At 44.1% G+C, this 14,297-nt stretch overlaps 1 protein-coding gene across 1 annotated transcript in view; it reads left to right on the plus strand.

Annotated features, from left to right (window-relative positions):
• The first annotated feature begins 334 nt into the window (after positions 1-334).
• LPCAT3 (lysophosphatidylcholine acyltransferase 3) overlaps positions 335-14,297 on the plus strand; it is a 39,134-nt gene continuing 25,171 nt past the window's right edge. The window contains exon 1 of the mRNA XM_004766633.3: positions 335-593. Within this exon, the coding sequence (XP_004766690.1) occupies positions 443-593 (151 nt within the window). The 5' untranslated portion in view covers positions 335-442. The remainder of the gene's footprint in view (positions 594-14,297) is intronic.

Here is a 14,297-nt window from a genome sequence, read left to right on the forward strand (position 1 = left end):
CCGACTCTCGCCTGCTCCCGCCTCAGCCAATGGGAAGGCAGCGCACGAGCCGGCAGGACACTCGCCCTCACCGACTCCTCCCCCAAGCAGTTAGAAACGAGTTGTACAATCACCTCGCCGCCGGCTTTAGTCTTTTCCAATCGCAACTCTAGTTCCCGATTCCAAGCCCCGCCCCCGACCCGCCCCGCGCTCATTCTCGGCGGGAGTCACCTTTGCTTTACAAACGTTCAGACCCGCCCTCTGCCTACCTTGCTTCCCTAGGCCCCGCCCCCTTCTCAGGCCGACCAATAGCCGGGGGAGTCTGGAGCCGCTGGGCGGGCCCGCAGCCAATGCGCACGCCGTGGGCGGGCTCCCGGCCGGAATTGGGGGTGAAGCTACAGCCTTGTGCCCACATTCGGGGCGCGCGGAGCTGGGGGGTCCCTGGGGGACGCCCGGAGCAAAGATGGCGTCCGCAGCTGAGGGGGACGTGGGAACGGTGGCGGAGCTGGCGAAGGTGCTGCGGTTTGGTTTCGAGGAGCTGAGCCTTAACAAGTTGGCGACGTCCCTGGGCGCGTCGGAACAGGCGCTGCGGCTCATCATCTCCATCTTTATGGGTAAGGACCCTCCTGCCTCGCTCCGCCCCCTCGCGGAGTCCCCGGGGAATGGGGACGTGACCCCCCCCTCACTTTCCGGAGCCACCCAGGAAGGCTTTGTGGGGTGCGGATGTGAATCTTCAATCACGCCGACCAGCTATCGAGAGGAAGACAAGTCTTTCCTCGAGTCTAGGGGCGCCGTGCCCTCTGAACCTCTTTACCTTTCTCTGTGACCCCTGCTGTACCCTTCTGGCCCCTCATTATGCCATGATCTCCCCTATGTCCCCACGACCTATCCTTATTTGTCTCTCTCTTGAGTTCCACTCTTTGTCCATGTGTACTGCTGTCTGTTATTAATATCAACTCTCACACATGCGCGCTTCTTGTCGGTAGGGATAGGCTCCCTAACTTAGGTATTAGCTTTGTGGGTCCCTAAGCCCCGAATTCTGTCCTTGCATGTTCGGAGTCTTTTTCTGCATTGCCAGCTTATATTACACTTACTTTTCTGTCTTGTTTCTGATGTTTTCTTCTTATACCTTGTTGCTTTTTCCCCCCTTCTTAACTTTACTCACCTGTCATTTATCCTGGGATATCATTTTAATACTGGGCTTGGGAAACAGGACTGACAACCCCCTTTAAAAACTATGCTACTCTAAGCGTTTATTACCCATATGGTTCAAAGGATGTGATGTGTCTGACTTTATGTCAAAACAAGCTGAATTATAACTGCTTTATAGGCTTTTTTGCTGCATCCTTCCTCCTTGGTTTTTTAATACAAGGAAGCAGCATGGCACAATGAGGGGGAAAAAAGTGTGGACTTGGGAAGGCAAGCAAGTCAGACCCAGCCTTGCTGCTGCTGGTGGACCGTGGGACCCTGGGCGAGTTCCTTAACCCCTCTGGGCCTCAATTTGCTTATCTATGAAATGAGGACACTAATGCCTACCTAGAAGGACAGCTTGTAAAGTCCTGTAGGAATTCAAAGGTCAAGAGCTGATGCATAAACGTTTGAGTAGTTGGAAGGTTTTATGAAGGTTATGGGACTTCCAGCTAGGAGAGTAGGGGTAGGGAAGAATGAAGCAAACAGGACTGGGACAAGAGATTAGAGATCAGAGTCATGAGAAGTTGGGGATAAAAGTTAGATGTGGGATTCCTTATATGCCAGAAAGAAGTTTGGAATGTATCCAGTAGTCAGTAGAAACATTGAATATGATATCACCTAAGGGTGTTAACTAGATCTAGATAATGTGAGAGGCATTCATTTATATTTAAATAACCTTAGCAGCTGCTATAATTGTTACTTGCTTTTTACATATAAAACCAAGCTGATCTTCCTTTCTTCCAACTAAAGGTCCCCTTATCCCTCCCTTGTAGAAGTGTAAAAGGCAAAAGACACCTCAGTATCTCTCAGATCTAACCCAGATTTATCAAAACCCCAATCTAGAATTCTTCACACCACAGCAGCTTTGAACTTCTACTCCTTGAGACTTGTTTCTCACCCACTTATTTGTTGGTGTTGTAATTGGCATTTAAGAGTGTTTATGTTCATTCATTTGGAAGCTCACTGTTGATTCCTCCACTATAAATTGAGAATGTAACATAAGTAGCAACAAATTATTAGGGGCAACCTGTTGAATGGAGCTAGGGCTGAAATTAGGGCTTGGAATTTGTCCGTTTTGTGCTGTGATCGAATACTGCCTGTGCGCTCCTGGGGAGCTACTGCTGTGCTATCGTGGGGGCATACAGCTGACTGGGAAATTGTTTTCTCCATATCCTTCCCCTCTACTCTCCTCCCATCACCACCAGTCATCAAGCGATAAACACTTGGTGTAAAACATCTACTGTACTCCTGAACCCCCTTGCCATTCTGCCATTTCCCAGATCCCCCCTTCCTATCTTCCATGTGCTGTTGCCTGTTATCAGGCATAGCCATTCCTCATTGATATATAGGATTGTGTTTTCTAGGTATGGATTAAATATCTACATGCAGACAGAAACTGATAGGCTTGACATGTGCATGGAAGAAAGAGTGCAGTCTGGTTGTAAATGTTTTCCTTACAAAGGTATTACCATTTCTGCGTATTGTAACCTAGAGACCCGTAGCCTTTCAGCAGTGGAGTTCCTGGTTCCAGAACCCCTGCTGTCTTGGGTAATGGGGATACTAGAGGAAATCCTTGTCAGATGTACCAAGAAGGCCTATAGTCCAAAATGATTCTAACCCACTTTCTATTAATTCACAATTAATGTGGGTTAAAGGCACTTACAGACATCCCAAGGGAAGAGTTAGGTATATCAGACATTCACATTTTAAAGTATGAATATCTTTTTTTTTTTTTTTTTAGGAGTTTTTGCTTTTTAGAGAGAGAGTGTTTGGGGTGGGGAGTTGGAAGGGGCAGAGGGAGAGAGAGAATCTTAAGCAGGCTCTATGCTCCAGCGAGAAAGGGGCTTGATCTCACAACACTGAGATCCTGATCTGAGCTAAAAATCAAGAGTCAGATGCTTAACAGACTGAACCACCTAGGTGCCCCTTAAGTGTGAATAACTTTTAATTAGACAGTTTCATTGCTATTTTCTTAACATCTTACTTTTCCTGCTCAAGTTCTGTGTACTCATCTTGGGGTAGGCAGTAAATCATTAATGCAGTTCCTCTCAAACCTTTGTGACTGTAACCCATGGTGAGAAATAGTTAATCATGACATATATATATATATATATATATATATGAATGAAACAAATCATGACATATATATATGTATATATGAAACAAAAGTTTCAGGGAAAATTCTTTATCCTTATAAAGCTGTGTATGTAGCTAGTTTCCGTTTTGTTTTTCAGCACTGCTTTGTCCCACTAAATTAGTTTCAGGACCTATTAATCGGTTACAAGTAGTTTGAAAAACCCTGAGTTAGATGCCATAATTTTTTATAGTCAGTACTTCAAGGAAAGGATAAGTTTCTGAGTACCACTGCCTTGGATTATTTTAAACATCCAGAAAACTCCATTAAAGAGATGCATGTATGTTTGTCTTTTGTAAGATCACAAGGAATTTGATGGAAGGTCAATTTTGCTATGGTGTTGAAAATAACATCCCCTTCAACACCTGGGGTCTTACTACTCTTTAGGATACTTAATGATATAGTTCTGGAATGTTGGTGGGGTCTGGAGCTGAGGGCCAAGAAAGAATTCTTGGGACATCTTTGTGCAAAAAGGTGATTTTATGAAAGCACAGGGACAGGACCTGTGGGCCAAAACTTCGGCACCTGGGTTGTGAAGAGTGGCCATTTATATACTTGGGAGTTGGGAGAGGTAGAGAAAATGGGAGGTGTCCAAAAGGACTTTGATATACTAAAGAAGACGCTCTGGACACTGGTTGCATTGCTATTATCAAGCTAAGGCTGTTTTTACCTCAAGCGAAACATTAGCATTAAGATACCTGGAAGTTTCCTGGAGGAATGTTACACCTATCCCACCCAGGAGTGGGGAGAGGGGAGAGCTTGAGGGGTGTCTGCTTGTGCTTTGTCCTCAGCTAGCCTTCTGCTCCCTCATCCATAACACGAGTTGTTACAAGTAAATTCAAGCAAAGGTACCTACTGGGAGTTAAACCCTACAATGGACCCTGCAGTATGAGTAATCAGAGCCAGGCACTCCAAAGTATTGTCTACAGTTTGGGGGTAGGGAATGAGCCAGAAATAAGTACTCTAACAGCCACAATAAAAGACAAATCTAAGTGCCATAAGAGAATTACAAAGCTGTATGAGATTGAGAGATTGGACCTTTAATGAACTTTGAAAGCTGAATAAGGTTCCAGCAGACTGAGATGGTGAGACGGAAGGGAATACCGTGAGCAAAGGCGTTGGAGTGGTAGACGTGGAGTGGACATGGTGGAACAGGAAGTAGTCCACTGGCACTAAAACAGGACTTAAATAAAGAAGCGGTGGAAATCAGACCAAAGGGGCACCTGGGTGGCCCAGTCGGTTGAGGGTCCGACTTTTGATTTCTCCTCAGGTCATGATCTTGGGGTCCTGGGGTGGAGCCCCACGTTGGACTCTGCGCCTGTCATGGAGACTGCTTGGGATTCTCCCTCCCTCTCCTTCGCCCCCCACTAAAAAAAAATAAAGAAGACTGGAAAGGTAGATCATAGAGCCTGGAGAGCCAAAGCAAGGGGTTCGTGCTTAATTAAGTCAGTGATAGGGAACCGTGGGAGGTATTTGAAAGAGAAATAATATGACCAGAGCTGTACTGGGAAAATAATGGGGTGATTATCAGCATGGGGTGATTTGAAGCAGACACCGACAGGAAGTAGGGAAGCCAGCGAGAAAGAACAATGATCCAGATGGTTATATGGACTTGGAGACAAGGTGGTTGCACCAAGAGGAGAAAATAGGGATCTCATGTGAGGTATTTTAGGAACGCAGAATCTTTTGAAAAGTAGCTTCTGTATACACTTGCATCTATAGCTGCTTACACCAGAAATCTAAGACTCAGCCTTGCACCTCCCTTTCAGCCTCTCCCCACATCCCAGTCCCCAAGTCCTGTCAATACCACCTCCAAATTGTGTCTCCAATACATCCCCTTTTCTCCTTCGCCACAGCCGCTGGCCATCTGTCACCAGAACCACAGGAGTAGCCTCCCAACTGTTCTCTAATTCTGTTCTTGCCCCTCCCTCCACCCCTAAGAAAGTGGTCGGATCCGGTGCCTCTCCTTCCGTACACAGCTAGTGAGCCCCTGCCTGCTTTACCAGCCTCATCTCAAGCAAGCTCACAACTTTTTAACCACACTGCCTTCTTTTCAGTTCCTCAGAGAAAGGCATTAAGTGGTTTCCTACCTCGGAGCCTTTGTACCTGCTAATGCAGCTACCCAGAATGTTCTTCATTCATTATTCACCTGACAGACTCCTTTCATCTTTGGGGTCTCAGTTCAGATTGTCACTTCCTGTGATCTGAGAGTTCTTTCCTGACTCTTACTTTATTTTATTTTATTTTTTAAAGATCTTATTTATTTATTTGACAGAGAGAGAGAAAGCACAAGCAGGGGGAGGGTTTGGCAAAGGGGGAGGGAGCAGCAGGCTCCCCGCTGAGCAGGGAGCCAGATGTGGGATTCTATCCTAGGACCCTGGGATCATCACCCAAGCTGAAGGCAGACACATAACCATCTGAGTTACCCAGGAGCCCCTGACTCTGATTTTGTATGATGTCCCTGTTGCACTTTCTCATACCCACTGAAATTTCCTCTCACGTGTATATTCCCATTAGTGATTCCGTATTTGTGGATGAGAGCAGAAATCATGTCAGTTTTGCCCATCACAGTATTTCCCAGAGTGGAACACCATACCTGGCTTCTGAAAAAGGCAAGAAGTATTTATTGACTAAGTGAGCATGTGACTATATGACTTGGCCGCTGATTAAATGGAGGATGAAGAAGCAATTTAAAAAAAAATAAAAATAATAACCCACTCAGTCCTTCTGCTGGAAAGATAATGATATCTCAGAAATGCAGAGAGGTCCAGAGGAGCGTCCCATACTGTGCCCTGCCAGACAGTGGTCTTGTTTTGGATTTGCTCTAGGTTCCCAGGCCACCTCCAGGTGTCTTAAGAGTTACGAAACCCAAGCTTGAGCTCAGGAGAGAAGTTGGAATACAGAATAGGGTTTTAGGAGTCAGTGTTGGTATCATAATGGAACCAGGGAGGGCTTGAAACACCATGGAGAGGCATGTACAAAGAGCAGAGAACACAATTCTTGTTGATAGAGTATGTTAACATTCACCACACCTGGCCTGTAGTAACAATCGCTGACATTCATGAAAGACTGGTATGCCTACAACATCATCTGAAGTACTCAACATACCCCACCTACGCCTGCCAGGTTACCCATGAGATAATTAAAGTACTGTTATCCTCACCCTTGTGCAGATAGGAAACTGGGGCCTTCAGAGGTTAAGTAACTTGTCAGAGGTCAAACCTATTTCTACCTCGCTCTAAAGTCCCTGCTCTTGATCACACTGGGATTGCAAAGAGAGTGTGGGGGTGGAAAAGATAAATGCCCTTGGTGTCCTGTTCTCTTCACTTACGTGGGTAAGCCAAGATGGAGTCAGCACATGAAATACCTCTCAGCGGCCAAAGCTGGAGCTGGCCAAATGGACTAGATGGCCACCTGCTTAGTCTGAGTGGTCTCCTCTAGTGTTGGCCATGACTGTGGCTTGGCTGTTAGACTGATCAGAAATTGCACCTGGGCCGTGTCTGGGTGGTTCCATCGGTTAAGAGGCTGATTTTTTTTTTTTTTTTAAGATTTTATTTATTTATTTGACACAGAGAGACACAGCGAGAGAGGGAACACAAGCAGGGGTGTGGGAGAGGGAGAAGCTTAGCCCAATGTGGGGCTCGATCCCAGGACACTGGGATCATGACCTGAGCTGAAGACAGATGCTTAACGACTGAGCCACCCAGACGCCCCTAAGTGTCTTATTCTTGATTTCATCTCAGGTCATAGTCTCAGGGTCATGCGACTAAGCCCTGTTTTGGGCTCCTCGTTCACCAGGGAGTCTGCTTCAGGATTCTCTCTCCTTCTGCCCCTCCTCTCTCTCTCTCAAATAAATAAATAAACCTTTTCTTTTCTTTCTTTTTTTTTTTTAAAGGAAGGAAGGAAGAAATTGCACTTGGTGGGGTAAGGACTCATTCCTCAGAGGTTCAGGTTAGCATGACTAAGGTTAAAAACCTTTAAAATCAAAGTAGGTCCTGCAGTCAGGTCTGGCCCTTCGGAACTAAATCTATTATTCAGTGCAAAAAGCTTTCTTCAAGTAGCACTGAAATTACAATATAAAGAGACCAAAGCCAAGATAGATGGAAATTAAACAGCATTAACCAAACAAACGTGACTTCTGACCATAGATGATTTTCAAGCCTTCTTCCAATTCTTAAAGTCTAGGTAAAGTCTACATTTTGAGACTTTATTCTAATTCATAGCCACAGATTTTGTCATAATATAAATCTTTGTCTTTGAAGATTTCTTTTTTTTTTTTTTTTTTAGAGAGAGAGGAGAGTGGGGAAGATGGGGAGAGAGAATCCTGACCAGGCTTCACGCCTAGTGCCACATCTGACACGGGGCTCCATCTCATAATTCTCACAAGAGACCTGTGCTGAAATCAGGAGCCAGATACTCAGTGGACTGAGCCTCCCAGGCACCCCTGGCAACTTCTTTTAAATACATTCTTTCATCTCCTTTTTGTCTGTACTTCGGTATCTTACATTGCACAAAACTTCATGCTCTGTTTTGTTTTTTGGTTTGTTTGTGTTTTAAAGATTATTTATTTGAGAGAGAGAGCAAGAGCACGGAGGAAGGACAGAGGGAGAGGGAGACTCCCTGCTGAACAGAGAGCGGGAAGCAGGGCTCAATCCCAGGACCCTGGGATCATGACAGAGCTGGAGGCAGATGCATAACCAACTGAGCCACTCAGGTGCCCCAAAACTTCATGTTTTGAATGCCATTATAACTTTAATGTCAAATAGAATCATTCATTTACAGAGGCATCTGGAAATTTGGGCCCATGAGATTATATGCCCAACCTAATTCAACAAAAATAATTATATATCTACTGACCTTAAATCTATCTGGGCAGCCATCAGAACTCACTGGAGGTGTTTATTGCAGCAGCCTTTCAAAAATGGGACTGGCCTTCAAAAAGGAAATGGTATTTCAGCTGGACCTTATAGAAGATTCTAGTAAGGTAGAAATGAGAGAGGAATCTTTCTAGCTACGAAGAATAATGAATATACATGTGAAGATCAGGAAAAGTAAGAGAATCTGAGGAACAGCAGGTGGTCCAATTTGATTAGAACAATAGAGGACCCATATAGGAGTCGGAGAGAAACACCTAATAGACCTTTCGGGTAGGTGGGGGTAAAATGGCAGAATAAAAGAGTGGGATGTGCGTTGTCTTCCAACACCTGCTGGCCCAGGTACAGACTGTGTTCAGATTAAGTATGTACTAGTTGCGTCACCATAGACTAATTATTAAACTTCAGCCATCCATTTCCTCGTGTTCCCAAAGGGCAGTTTCACTAAAGGATTGAAGTTAAGCATTAAGCAGTTTATCTAATAGTTACTTAAATTGGATTTAATTCATAACAAGCAATATTTGGAAAGAGTGCGAAATTTATGTGAATTTTTAAAAATAGTGTAGTCGTCAAAGAAATGCCCAACATCCAGAGAATCACTCAGTCATACCCGTGGCGCAGATGTGTTCATTCTCCTCTGTCCTAGAAAAGTGGGGAAGGCAAATTGGGAAGCTCAGTAGGACTGAATGAGGTAAAATGTGTAAACCTTTGACCCAAAGTAGTTTTGTTTTTTAAGATTTTTGTTTATTTGATAGAGAGCAAGTGAGCACAAGCAGGGGGAGCGGCAGTTAGAGGGAGAAGGAAAAGCAGGCTCCCGACTCGGGGCTCCATCTCAGGACCCTGCGCTCATGACCTGAGTCAAAAGCAGATGCTTAATAGACCAAGCCACCCAGGCATCCCCTGTCCCCAAAGTAGTTTTAAATAATTGTTCCTTCCTTCCCTTAATAAATACTTATCCCTCCCTTTCCAAGCGTGGTCTTGGGACCAGCAGCATGAGTACCTCCTAGCATCTCCTGGCTTGTGTCCTAGGAACTTGTTAGAAATGCCATTTGCTAACATCACTTATTCTTCAAATACATTCTTCTTACTGAATGTTACTGTTAATATTATTATGTCAATGATATCATTGTCATCTCTACCTTCTAACTCATATCCTTACCTCCGCTGTCTGTTTCACACTTTTGATGAGAAGGTTAAATATGGAGGAGTTTTTTCCATAAGGGGCTTGGACTCCTAGTTCCATCTTTCCCTTTCTGGCTTGCGTCACCTACCTCGAGCACTCCAGCCTTCTCTTCATCGACTGACTCACATTTCTGAATACAGTTAATATAAACTGTGACTTGTAGCTTTAACAAAAATGAGGTGGCCTAGTTGCAGCTGCCAGGAAAAGCTGTTCTAGGCAAACTGCCCTTCTCAAACATAGACTGTTTAAGGTAGGGGTGTCTCTGTGTGTGTGTGTGTGTGTGTGTGTGTGTGTTTCTGTGTTGACATTTTTCCAGCAACTGCTGAAGTCAGGGGCCAGGAGATTTAGGACCACCCCCTGGAGTTCTCGTGGTAATGCCTCAGTAGTTCCCTAGAGACCTTCAAAGCCTGTCCATGATTCATGCAGCCCAAAAGATGTTGCATGTGTCTTTATTTCTGCCTGTTTTCAAAATGAGAAGGGAGGTAGAGAGTAAGACACTAAAAATAAAGATAAGTAATTTCTGGGTAAGAATTGCCTTTGGGCTTAAAATGGACTGGTTTTTAAATCCAAGTTCCTCTCTATTCAGGCACTGGCTTTGAAGATAAAGCGAGATTCATTAAATTCCAGACACCTTGAATGAAGTATTCTATCTAAGCGCCATATGTACCAAAGTTGTTAGTAATAGAGGCTTCTGGTAGAATGTTACTGCTTTCTAGCTATAAGGACATTGTCAGAAAGCAGGGTGAAGATCATGCCAAAAAATGATCAGACCCAGGTTTTGTTCTTGGCTCACATGAAGTTAACAAGGTGACTATGTAAATGCCCCACTCTGGGGCGTGCCACCTGGGTGGTTCAGTCAGTCAAGCGTCTGCCTTTAGCTCAGGTCGGGGTCCTGGGATCAAGTCCCACATCGGGCTCCCTGCTCGGTGGGGAGTCTGCTTCTCCCTCTGCTGTTCCCTCTGTTTCTGCTCTCTCTCTTTCTGTCAATAAATAAATGAAATCTTTTAACAACAAAAAATAAGTAAATAAATGCCCCCAGTCCAAGCATAGGCTAAGTTTAAATGCAAAATAAAAAGCTTTTGTCCATTAAAGATGCTTTCAATACCAAGTATTCATGTTGCTATGGCATTTTCATAAGAAAAGCCTACATAGTCATACTGCTACATAAAATTATGAACAGTGAGATAGTAATTTTGCAGGCAGTTCACTGTAAAAGAAAAAGGATTCATGCGCACATGTCGCGTGCAGATCTGAGGAGGATATGAGATCCCAGGAGGTTAAAGTTCTGATCACTGTATAGTTTTGTATGCTGTAATGAGAAGTGGCATCCCCGTAGACCTGGTCAGTGCCTTCTAGCTCCTGAAGTTTCCGATTTCTGCTGTGGTAGCAATTCTAAACTCAGATGGACCTGGACACCGCTCTGGATCGCTGTCCATAAATACAAAACTTCAGTTTGGAAGCCAGCAAGCAGGCCAGCTGGAGTTGTGCCCTGTAAGGCTCCTATGGTGTCTACCTCCGACAAAAGGGGGAAAGATTGATTATAGTTCGAGTACCAATATACTGGGGCCCTGACAAAAAACGTTGAGCTGTTTTAACTGCTTCTAGAAATCCTCATTCTCTAGCCAAAGGATAATCTGATTCCATTTTTAAATTCTTTGTTGGTTCTTCTGAAAGAGTAATAAACAGGGGCATCCAGCTGGCTCAGTCAGTAGAGTATCCAGTTCTTGATCTCAGGGTTGAGTTCAAGCCCCATGTTGGATATAGAGATTTTTTTTTTTTTTAAGATTTTATTTATTAATTTGACAGAGAGAAATCACAAGTAGATGGAGAGGCAGCCAGAGAGAGAGAGAGAGGGAAGCAGGCTCTTTGCCGAGCAGAGAGCCCGATGCGGGACTCGATCCCAGGACTCTGAGATCATGACCTGAGCCGAAGGCAGCGGCTTAACCCACTGAGCCACCCAGGCGCCCTAGAGATTATTTTTAAATAATTTTTTTTTTTAATGAAAAACTAAAGAGTAGTAAACAAAAGCAAAACTGGGAACTAGATGGCATGCATTTATATTATTTATACTAAGAACCTGACATAATTGTTTATGGGGACTTAGGTCATCAGATCACCAAAAGCTCCCAGTTTTTTCAAGTCTTACCCTTTGGTTTTATAAAGTATTTTTTTATTCTAAAATATGTAATTTTTAGGGACGCCTGGGTGGCTCAGTTGGTTGAGCAGCTGCCTTCAGCTCAGGTGGTGATCCCAGCGTCCTGGGATCGAGTCCCACATCGGGCTCCTTGCTTGGCGGGGAGCCTGCTTCTCCCTCTGCCTCTGCCTGCCACTCTGTCTGCCTGTGCTCACTCTCGCTCCTCTCTCTCTGACAAATAAATAAAATCTTTAAAAAAAAAAAATGTAATTTTTAGGGGTGCCTGGGTGGCTTAGTGGGTTGAGCAACTGGCTCTTGACCCAGCTCAGGTCTTGATCTCAGGGTTGTAAGTTCAAGCCCAGCATTGGGCCCCATGCTGAGTGTGGAGCCTACTTAAAAAAAAAAAGAATTAAAAAATAAGGCTTGTGGGTGGCTGAGTTGGTTAAGCAACTGTCTTCAGCTCAGGCCATGATCCTGGAGTCCCAGGATCAAGTCCTGCATCAGGCTTCCTGCTCAGCAGGGAGTCTGCTTCTCCCTCTGACCTCTCCCCTCTCACTCTCTCTCAAATAAACAAATAAAATCTTTTTAAAAAATGAATAAATAAAATATATAATTTTAAAATGTTTTTTAAATTCTTCCCAAATCTTCAATTAGTATTGAAATGCTCGACATAGAAAGTAGATCATTTCCAACTTTTTTTTTTTTTAAGATTTTATTTATTTATTTGACAGAGAGAGATTACATGTAGGCAGAGAGACAGGCAGAGAGAGAGAGGAGAAAGCAGGCTCCCTGCCGAGCAGAGAGCCCGATGTAGGACTCGATCCCAGGACTCTGGGATCATGACCGGAGCCAAAGGCAGCGGCTTAACCCACTGAGCCACCCAGGCGCCCCCATTTCCAACTTTTGTACATCAGAGGATACTACCAAGAAAATGAAAAGATAACCCATCGAATTAAAAATAAATTGTAAACCATATATCTGATAAGGATCTAGTACCCAGAATCTGTCAAGAACTCTTATAATTCAGTAATAAAAAGTCATAACTCAATTAAAAAATGGGCAAAGGATATGGATAGACACTTGTCTAAGCAAGACGTACAAATGGCCAATAAGCACACAGAAAAATGCTCAGCTTATTAGTCATTTAGGAAATAAAAATTAAAATCACAGTGACATACCACTTCACACCTGCTGGTATGGTTATTTAAAAAAAAAAAAAAATGAAATAAGCAAGTGTTGGTGAGGCTGTGGAGAACTTGGAACCCTCATGGGTCGCTGATGGGAATGGAAAACAGTACAGCCACCATGGGAAACAATTGAGCAGTGTCTCAAAGTTAAATAATTACAGCGTGACCTAGCCATGCCACCCCTAGTTCTATACTCAAGAGAATTGAAGGTGTGTGTTCACACAAAAACTTATACACAAATGTTGATAGCATTGTTATAAAGGCCAAAAAGTGGAAACAACTATTTGTTCTCCAACAGGTGGATGCATGGATGGACCTTGAAACTGTTACCCTAATGTTTTTGTTATGTTAATGTCAGGCTGAGAAATGGGCACATTTGGTATGATTCTGTTTATATGAAATGCCCAGAATAAGCACATTCCTTTTTTTTTTTTTTTTTTTAGTTTTCATTTATTTATTTGACAGACAGATCACAATTAGGCAGAGATTGAGGGGGAAGCAGGTTCCCCACAGAGCAGAGAGCCCGATACAGGGCTTGATCCCAGGACCCTGGGATCATGACCTGAGCCGAAGGCAGAGGCTTTAACCCACTGAGCCACCCAGGCGCCCCCCCCCTGCCTTTTTTTTTTTAAGATTGTATTTATTTGTCAGAGAGACAGAGAGCACAAACAGGGGGAGCAGCAGGCAGAGGAAGAGGCAGGCTCCCCACCGAGCCAGGAGCCTGTTGTGGGACTCAATCCCAGGACCCCAGGATCATGACCTGAGCCCTGAGCCAAAAGCTACCACTTAACTTAGTGAGCCACCCAGACGTCCTCGGAATAATTTTTTTTTTTAAGATTTTATTTATTTATTTGAGAGAGAGCACAAGAGGGAAGAGGTCAGAGAAAGAAGCAGACCCCTGCTGAGCAGGGAGCCCAATGGGGGACTCAGTCCTGAAACTCCTTGCTCAACCAGCTGAGCCAATCAGGCGACGCCAGTATAAGAAGATTTCTTAAAGACAAAAGGTGGGCTTGTGGTTGTGGTTGCCAGGGGATGAAAGAAGGGTTGAAGTGACTGCTAGGAGGGATGGGGTTTCTTGTCCGGGGAATAGAAATGTTCTGGCATTGAGACACTGGGGATGCTTGCACAACATTGTGAACAGACTAAAATTCACTGAATTCTAGACTTAAAAAAAGACTAAAGAGGGACCATGTATGATCTCAGGTAGAGTGAGAACCCAACAATTACACCTGCTCAGATTCATGAGGACAATTACAGGGTATAATGCTGTTATTTTTCTTGTTAGAATCTTGACTGTAAGAAAGCATTTATTGTTTCATTTGCCAAAATGCCCAAGGAAAAAGTCTCACCTTGTTTGTACTTACAAAGATTAGATTTGGCAAATCTAAACACAAGAGAGAAATCCTCATGACAAGTATTTGGGAGGGTTGAAGAAAGAGCAGCTAATTAGCCAATGGGACAGGGCAACCCTTGGGCAGCCCTAGCCAGATCAAGTCACAACAGGAGCAAAGGGCATTTCTCCACTGAAGACCAGTGCCATGAATTAAAAGGGGAGGAAAACCCACGTTACTGCATACTAGCTAGGCATTACTGAGAGAGAACCCATAATGTGTAA

The sequence above is a fragment of the Mustela putorius genome, unplaced genomic scaffold, assembly GCF_011764305.1.
Source record: "Mustela putorius furo isolate JIRA1106 unplaced genomic scaffold, ASM1176430v1.1 tig00003988_pilon_pilon_pilon, whole genome shotgun sequence".
Taxonomy (NCBI): Eukaryota; Metazoa; Chordata; class Mammalia; order Carnivora; family Mustelidae; genus Mustela; species Mustela putorius.